The sequence below is a fragment of the Elephantulus edwardii genome, unplaced genomic scaffold (genome assembly GCF_000299155.1).
Source record: "Elephantulus edwardii isolate Elephantulus edwardi_28Jun2011 unplaced genomic scaffold, EleEdw1.0 scaffold00292, whole genome shotgun sequence".
NCBI classification, from domain to species: domain Eukaryota; kingdom Metazoa; phylum Chordata; class Mammalia; order Macroscelidea; family Macroscelididae; genus Elephantulus; species Elephantulus edwardii.
This window is the reverse complement of record NW_006400042.1, coordinates 1,318,602-1,327,395: the sequence shown is the minus strand read 5'-3', so window position 1 is coordinate 1,327,395 and position 8,794 is coordinate 1,318,602. Positions and strand designations below refer to the sequence as shown.

Below are 8,794 nucleotides of genomic sequence, written 5' to 3'. Positions count from 1 at the left end.
CAGATATGTGTACATCATAATAAAATTTAAAAATTATAATGTAAATACTTATCTGAATATTTATTGTTTAAAGCTGTTTGAAGTATATCCATATAACAAAAAGATTCTTGAATAAAGATAATACTCTTTGTTTTTTTCTTACCTAACGTGATTTTAAAAGTTGAGGGGCTTTTTGTGCATGCTATTGGTTGTTGAATTAATATCTTTTTAGTTACTTAAAGTATTTTCCTTTCCTGATATCAGAAAATGTTTCTAGAAGTTAATTTATCTTTGTGATTCACATATCTGTTTGTGTCATGGCAGTAAAGCAAAGCAACAGAAGAAAAGGGCAGAAAGTGAGAAGTTGCCTGAAGTATCAAAAGAAATGTATTACAACATTGCTACAGATTTGAAAGAAAGACTTCAAAGCACAAATGGTGCAGGTGAAAAGAAGAAACATAAACCTTGGGATGAGGACTGTGATAGAGACAGAACAGGAGATAGGCAAGAGCCTGCTTCTCTGAAGGAGGAGGAGAAGAAGCCTACTGTGTTTACATTTTCCTTTTTTGACTCAAATGCTGAAGATGTAAAAAAAGGTAATTTTTCTCTTTTACTTCGTTATCAAACATTTTAGGTTAATAGATTGAATTTCTGTCAAGTGTAATGATTTCGCATTCCCTGAATAAGAGCTGCTGTTTCCACCCAGGTAAGTAATAGGAGGTTCAGTCTTCATGATGAGAAGTAGGATGTGCCTATAGCAGTGTTCAGTACAAGAAGAAACAATCATTAAAGACTTATTATTAAAGCAGTTCACTCAAATTTTAGCACTAGAGCTCCATTAGCCGCTTTATGAAGGAAGCCCAGAGAATGGGTTCAACATTTCCTTCTTTTGTGATTAGAAATAATCAGGAAGAAATGTGAACTATGTGTTTCATTGTCTTTACAGGATAAAAGTTGATTGGTAATGTGAGCATTTTGCTCTGGATTTGTGACCCTACTCAGCAGCCCAAACAAAAGGGCTGACCATCTGGTTTTTTAAAGATTGCAGCCAATAAAACTTATGGTACTGTGGATACTTGTGTCTGTCACGTGTGCTCTTACTCCTAGCAGCACTGTGGACAGTAGGATGAAACCTTGCCAGCACCCATACCATTCTCAGTCTCTGCTGTTCTTAAGCCCATTGTCAGTCCATAAAGAGATCCTTGGAAGCAGATTTTCCCAGTGCATTGCCTCCTTTGATTTGGTGTCTTGATTGATGCTTCCACAAGTATTGATTATGAATCTAAGGAAAATAAAATCATTAACAACTTCAGTCTCTTCTCCATCTGTCATGCTGTTGCCTATTGCTCCAATTGTGATGATCTTGAGCTGTAATCTATACTGAAGGCCAAAGTCTTTGACCTTTTCCAGTATTTAAAGTCTTCTCCACTTTCCACAAGCAAAATTGTATCATTGCTACATCAAATGGCTGCTTATGAGTTTTCCTCTAGTTCTTTTTTATATAGTCTAGCTTTTTGGATTGGCTGTTCAGCCTACATATTGAGTAAGTATGGTAAAAGGATATAACCTTGATACTCACATTTCCTGATTTTAAACTGTGGAGTATCCCTTTCTTCTATTCAAAAGACTGTTTCTTGGTCTCTATAGGTTCTAATGAGCACTGTTAAGGATTCTGGAATAGCCATTAATCATGTTATCTGTAATTTATTATGATCTACATCTGTAATTTATTATGATCCACACAGTTGAATGACTTTCCATAGTCAATGAAACACAAATAAACACCTTCCTGGTATCCTCCACTTAAAGCCAAGATCCACCTGATCTCAACATCATTGTTCTTCTGAATCCAGCTTGAGCAGTTCTCTGTCAATGAATTATTCCAATTTCCCAATTGTGTTTGAATAAGCTTTAGCAAGGATTTTAATATTGTGCCATAATTTCCACATCATTTGTTCTGGACCATATGCTACTTCTTGAAATAGTTCAATGTTGATTGAACTCTGTGTATTCCTTCCCATCTTCTTCAGTGGTACTAAAGGAAGAAATACAAACTGCATTAAAGGCATTGGCAGAAAATAAGATTGCAGGAATAACAAAATCAATCAATTTTTTCTGCAGACAGATGCCATTAGCCTATCCAAAAATATTTGAAAGATTACTATCTGGCCAACTATGAAAAGATATATATTTGTCCCCATTCTTTAAAAAGCCCATGCAGCAGAGTACAGAAATTACTGAACAAAATCATTAGTATTGCATACATGTGAAATACTGTTGAGAGTTATTAAAAAATACTTGGAGTAATATGTTAACAAAGAATTGTCAGAAGTTCAAAGGCTTGAATGAGGAATGGTATCATTGCTGAAAACAGCAAATGAAAAAAATATGTGGTTTAAAACCAGGAAAATCTGTGTCAAAGTTGTATACTTTCATCAGGCATAATCTTTATGCTGAGAAAATAATGTACAAAGTTTGGCTGTATATAAAATTTGGCTCTACAAAATTTAGCATCACATTTAGAAAATTATGTCTTAGCAGCCTGTGAAACTGATGTTTACTGATGGCTTTGAATAGTGAAGTAGGCACAAACCAACAAATCTGTCATGAAAGAAGTGCAAAAATTATGAAACTTCATCTCATATACTTTGTCCATGTTGTGAGGAGAGGCAGATCCTTAGGTAAGGACATCATGCTTGGAAAGTGTAGGGTCCGTAGAAGTGACATCGACCATCAACAAGATGGAGTGACACAGGGAGTGCAGCAATAGACTTAAGCACAGTAGGGATTATGAACATGGTGCAGAATAGGGCAGCATTTCCTCTGTTCTCGTAAGGTTGCTATGACTCTGAGTTGACTCGTCTGCACCTAGCAACAACATAGCAGCATTCCTTTTGTAAATTATATGTTTATTACTAAAATACTTTTTGGTTATCTGCCTGCTAATAACATTTTAATAGTCTTAACACATCACTATAGCAGTGTCCAGAAATAAAATTTTTGCTTCACTCAGTATTTGATAATCAAAGGAAGATGGTATTTCATCTTTTAAATAATTATTGAAATATTAGAAATTTAGAGATGCAGACATGGTGAACATACTTTTTATGCAAATGTTATATGTTTTCTTGCCATCCACACCCTTTCCATGTGAGATATTTTTTATAAGCACATTATGCTAACCTTTTTGAGTACAACATAACAGAAATATCATAGCACACTTGGATAAAAATGGAGGAAGGGGACCATGACTTAGTTGACTCCCCCCAAGAAAATATCATTTGTATACAAATATGGTAATCAAGTATCTTTCATCAAAAACACCACGTTGCTCAGTTGTAACCCCATTTTTATTTGTTATTAACAATATAGAAACCTATAGAGTTCAGACAGTGAAACCTGGAAAGATTGCCTGGCAGGGAGATCCTTGTTTCCAAGACAGCAGCTCTGAAGAGGAAGGTACTGTTGAAGAAGAAAATCATAGAATGTCCAACATTGAGTAAGTAATTTGTTTCTGTGCAGCTGTATTTCATATTTTAAAACACCTCAGTAATGCATACTTCAGAGATTGATTGAATTCTTAACTTATATTTACAAGAAAACTTTATCTCTTTCAGAGAATTCTCTAACCTTTTGGTGCTTGGAGTGTGTTTCTATTTTCTTGAGGTTTGAGTAGCTATGGTGGGAGCCTGCAGTAGACAGACGGTGTTTGGACATGTGATTAAGATAAGCACAGGGACAGGACCTAACTTCAGTGTTGCTAATCAAAAGTAGCTACATATGAGTGTCTTCTCTTTCTCTTTAAGATACCGTTAACCAGAGGTATTAGCAGCTAAAGGATGAGCATGTACTATTAAATATCAGGACTAGAGATGGTAGATTTTATATTTCAACTATCTTGTTCATCCAAAGTTCAGACAGAAGGGAAGATTATTAGATGAAGAGGGAATAGTAGCATTTTCATTCTGAGAAATCATGCATAAAGACATAAAATGGCTATTTGAGGAATAAATGTTTCTATTTTATAGTAAAGATTTCTTCTGACTGAAATTGAACAAACTATTATTTGTTTATCTGTTTCTGACTTGCTGTCTTTTGTTCTTTAGAGAAGTGTCATTACCACAGAAAGAAACCAGTAGATTTTTCTTTTTCTGTAAGAATGATGAAAGACTTCATGGTAAGTCTATTTTCCCACTAGAATACAGTTGTTCATTTTTTTTTAAATAATTTTGGTTTATTAAATTGTAAATGTGTTCAGCAAAACAAGACTAGTTCCACAGTTTCTGCATTTCCAGGTCCTTTACACTGAGTCTGTACTTCATGTTATGTTATTCATGTTCACCTTCCTTTTCCAAACTATTCTTCTCACACACATTTACTCACTGCTCTGAAAGCTTCCTAATTAATCTTTTGAGATGCTATTGTCAGTTTGATTCCATATAGGTGGTTCTTTGAAAAAGCACAATGCTTAAGGCATATATTCTTTACTAATTATAACCTATTCATTTGCTTTAAAGAAGACTCAAGGATATTTTTGGTTTCAGGGCTTTCATCAAGTCAGTGGCTCCAGAAAATCAGGATTTCAACTCTACAGCTAGCTCTTTACACTATATACTGATATAATACCGTACACCCAGTGAAAAATTTCATCAAAGTCTAACCCAGAAGAGTACTTTTTCATGTCTTTAGCCAGTGTTTGGAATTGGTTCCTTCTAACTTTACCACCTACTGGGAATTTGCCTTTCTACCACAGATATACTAAAACAGAATCTACATTTTTAACTAAGATTCCCAGGCATAAGAGTCAAGTGGGGATCATGTTAAAATGTAAGGTATAGTTTAGAATATCTTGGATGGTGAAATGCACAATATTTTGTAACAGACAGTTAACCAAAATGTCGACAGTTTAAATTCACCACCCTATCCTAAGAGAAAGCTCGGCAGTGTCCTCTTGTAAGGTTTAGAGCTTTGACAAACCAGTGGAGGGGAGCTAGGAGTTGGAACCTACTTGTTGGCACCGGGTTTGCATTTGAAGGAAAAAACAAACTCTCCGCTGGGGTGCAAACCAATTCCAAAGCTTCCTCCAGCAGACTGTTCACGTTGACTTGTAAAGTTCTGATAGGATGCAGAGGTCCTCACTCACCACTTTATTACTCATTCATTATCATCCACAAGGGCTTGGTTTATTTTGGATACTTGCACAAACATGTAGGCTATTTCTTGGTGTATATAAATAGTAAAACCCTGAGAATGCTACCTTTTCCTTTAATTCCTAGAAAATGAGGTAAAATAGCCTTAACCTAGCTCTTAGTCTATACACCAAAATTCATTTAAAAATAAGTCAAGGACCTGATGTGAAAGTTATATATAAAATTCTAAGAAGAATACACAAAGGCAAAATAATGATATGTACATTCTAGTGATGAAATATTACATATGACATCAATAGTATGAAAGATAAAGTATAAAGGGGGTGACACAAAATTTAAATTCATGTGTCAGGAGTTTAGTGAAAAGGTAAAAAAGAAGCACAGATTCAGAGAAAATGGGGGAAGAAGAAGGACTATCTGACACTCTATCTGTTGTTGGCTGTTGTTGTGTGCCACCAAGTTGACTGCAACTCATAGCGACCCTGTGCACAATAGCTCTGACCACTCCCCTATCTCATTGGCTGAGCCAGTCTCACTGTCTCCGACACACCTGCCCCCATTACCCCAGTTACTGTATCAATCTATCTCATCCTGAATCTTCCTTTCTTGCACTGACCCACCATATTTCCAAGCTTGACGTCCTTCTCCAAAGACTGGTCCCTCCTGGCCACATGCCCAAAGTATGTGAGACAGTGCTTCAAAATCCTTGCCTGGAAGGAGTATCCTGGTTTCACCTTGTCCAGCACAGTTTGTTTGCTTGATTAAATATTCTTCTCCAGCACAACTCAAAGGCATCAATTCTTTTTTTTTCATCCTTAGTCATTGATGCCTTTTTTATTTGTTTGTTCTTTTAGCAGTTCATAAGATACTCAGTCTTTTTCTCTAATACCAGAACTCAAAGGCATCGATTTTTTTCCTTTCATCCTTATTTATTGCCCAACTTTCAGATTCATAGCAAATAATTGAAAAGACTGCAACTAAAAAAGAAAAGACTACAACTTGGATCAGACACATCTTAGTCTTTAGACTGATGTCTTTACTCTTTAGCACTTTGGAGAGGTCCTTGACAACAGGTTGTCCATTTCTTTTTTGTGTGTGTGTGAGAAAAATTTGTGTTTAGAATTAGCCAGCTGGACTCAGTTTAGTTGATCGCAATTTTGTTGGCAGCATCCAAAGCATCATAGTCAGGAGCAAGTCAAACATAGGCCGCCTTCTCTCCATCAGGCCTAATCAAGGTATTAACTTTGGCCACATCAAGGTCAGACAGCTGCTTTTTTTTAGGGGGGGGATTTGTTTGTTTATGAATTTTAATGAAAGTTTACAGAAACTTAGGGTTTCCATTCGTTCATTGTTGCACTTTTCTCCCTGCCCACCTCCTCCCCCGCAATTTACTCTTCTCCTTGAACAGTAAAAGAACAACTCTTTCATTGATATGCAATCCCTCTCCCCAAGTCCACTCCACTGTGCAGCCTTCATTCTAAACTCCTGTCATGACAATAATATATCATATATCCCTTTTAAACAGTTCTCTCCCTCATCTGTTTTAATGCGGAATACATCATTCATCCCCTCTTTCTCTGTCCTGCCTCAACCCCAATGTCACTGTTTTACAACAGTGGCCCTATTGCAATATTTGTCCTTAAGTGACTGAGACATTTCACTCAGCATAATGTCCTCCAGGCTCACCCATTTTGTATATTTCATGAGTCCCTTGTCTTTCAATGCTGCATAGTATTCCATTGTGAGTATTGAGTATTGAATGTACCATGGACTATCAAGAAAACAAACAGATTCATTGTAGAGAGGATTAAACCAGGCTGCTCCTTGGAGGCAAGGATTCTGGGGCTTCGTCTGACATACTTTGGACATGTTGTAAGGAGAGACAGGTCTTTAGAGAGGGACATCATGCTGGGTATAGTGGAGGGACAGCGCAGGAGGGGAAGACCTATGAGGTGGATTGATTCAGTGACTGGGGTACTCGGGATGGGTTTGTCAGGGGCAATGAGATTGGCACAGGATAGAGCGCGGTTTAGGGCTGTTGAGTCGCAAACGACTCTACGGCACATAACAACAATAACATGTATACAAGCTATGGGTATTATTCAGCCATAAAGAACATAGTAGTCTTCCTGCATGCAACAACATGAGTGAACCTAGAAAACATGTTGAGGGAAAGAAGTCAGTTATAAGAGGCCAATTACCGTATGATCCATTTCACTTACATGAGAAACCAGAAACCAAAAAGTACTAGTTTGGTTAGGAAGTAGTGGGGAAGGAAATTTTGCCTTATTTGCATAAAATGCGTATTAATGCTGGAATAGGTTTCACAGATTCAAGATAGTCAGTATGACTGAATTATACATGTAGAAATTGTTGAAGTGTTGTATATTTTTTCCACAACAATTACTTTTTTAAAAAAGGCCTTAATTAGAATTCACATTGTTGCAACAGTGGAAGATTATGTTGGTGTTAATTTCATGCCTTATCTTTTCTCGTTTTTCCCCAGCCGGCTCTGAGGTTTTCTGGAGAGGGATGAGAAGTAATATGAGCAGGAATTCTTGGGAGGCCCGAACAAATACCTTGCGTATGGTAAGTGATTATACCTCCATATTGATTGCCTCCTGAGATAAATATAGTATGTTAGTATGTGTGTGTGTGTGTGTGTGTGTATACATATATACACATATACATACATACATATATGGTGGACAGTGTTTGGTGGAGCTTCCCAATTAAAACAAGCTCAGAAGCAGGAGTGGCATCCACTTCTGAAATGGCTTCCCTCCAGAAACTCTATGAATAGTGCTCAGGTCTTCCATTCATAGGGTTACTATGAGTCATCTATACCTCAGCGGTACCTAACAACTACAATGTGTGTGTGTGTGTATTTTACATATATATTAATACAAGATAAATATGTGTATTAGTGTGTATATATTTACAAATGTGGTATATAAATATTAACACAAAGGAGATAGATAGATAGATAGATAGATAGATAGATAGATAGATAGATAGATAGATAATAGATAGATCCTTTGTGTTAATATTTCCGTAATGTAAGAATTACTCGATGGCACCTAACAATGATATAAGAATCATTGGAATGAGATATGAAACATAAGGAAGGATGAAATGTGGGCATAATTTAGCTCTCACAGTTTGGAAGGAACATAAAAGTTATTTTCTTCAAACACACGTGCTACTGGTGAGGAACAAGAAGGCTGAGTGCTTGCACAGCCTAGAAACTGCATCATTTCACTTGCTTTCTAAGTACTCAACAGTCAAAATCCATTTATATTTACTATTAATTAAGGCTCTTGGATTTTATTTTGTGTTTCACTTCCCCCCTTAGGACTGCCGGAAGAAACATAAAGAAGCAAAAAGAAAAGTGAAACCAAAATAATAAATGTCAGCATTGATTAAGATCATGGATATGAATGGGCTCACCTAAGGAAACTGACCCAGAAAATCATTTTAGCTGAAAAAGAAGACATTTTAGAATTCTGGTTAATGGAATATCATTCTGTGGCATTCCACTATACTGCTTCCTAAGTAATTATTTCAAGGAATCAACTGAGCCCCAAGATAAATCCACAGAACTTTAAACTTCTTGGATGGCATTTCATTGTCTTCAACATGGTTATCTTCTGATAAAAGGCTTA

General features: G+C 36.4%; 1 protein-coding gene across 1 annotated transcript in view; it reads left to right on the top strand.

Moving 5' to 3' along the window:
* Nucleotides 1-8,535, top strand: part of NOL8 (nucleolar protein 8) — a 51,799-nt gene extending 43,264 nt beyond the window's left edge. Inside the window, exons 13-17 of the mRNA XM_006900736.1 lie at nucleotides 304-575; nucleotides 3,352-3,478; nucleotides 4,086-4,156; nucleotides 7,636-7,718; nucleotides 8,485-8,535. Coding sequence (XP_006900798.1) covers nucleotides 304-575; nucleotides 3,352-3,478; nucleotides 4,086-4,156; nucleotides 7,636-7,718; nucleotides 8,485-8,535 — 604 coding nt within the window. The remainder of the gene's footprint in view (nucleotides 1-303; nucleotides 576-3,351; nucleotides 3,479-4,085; nucleotides 4,157-7,635; nucleotides 7,719-8,484) is intronic.
* The last annotated feature ends 259 nt before the right edge of the window (nucleotides 8,536-8,794 follow it).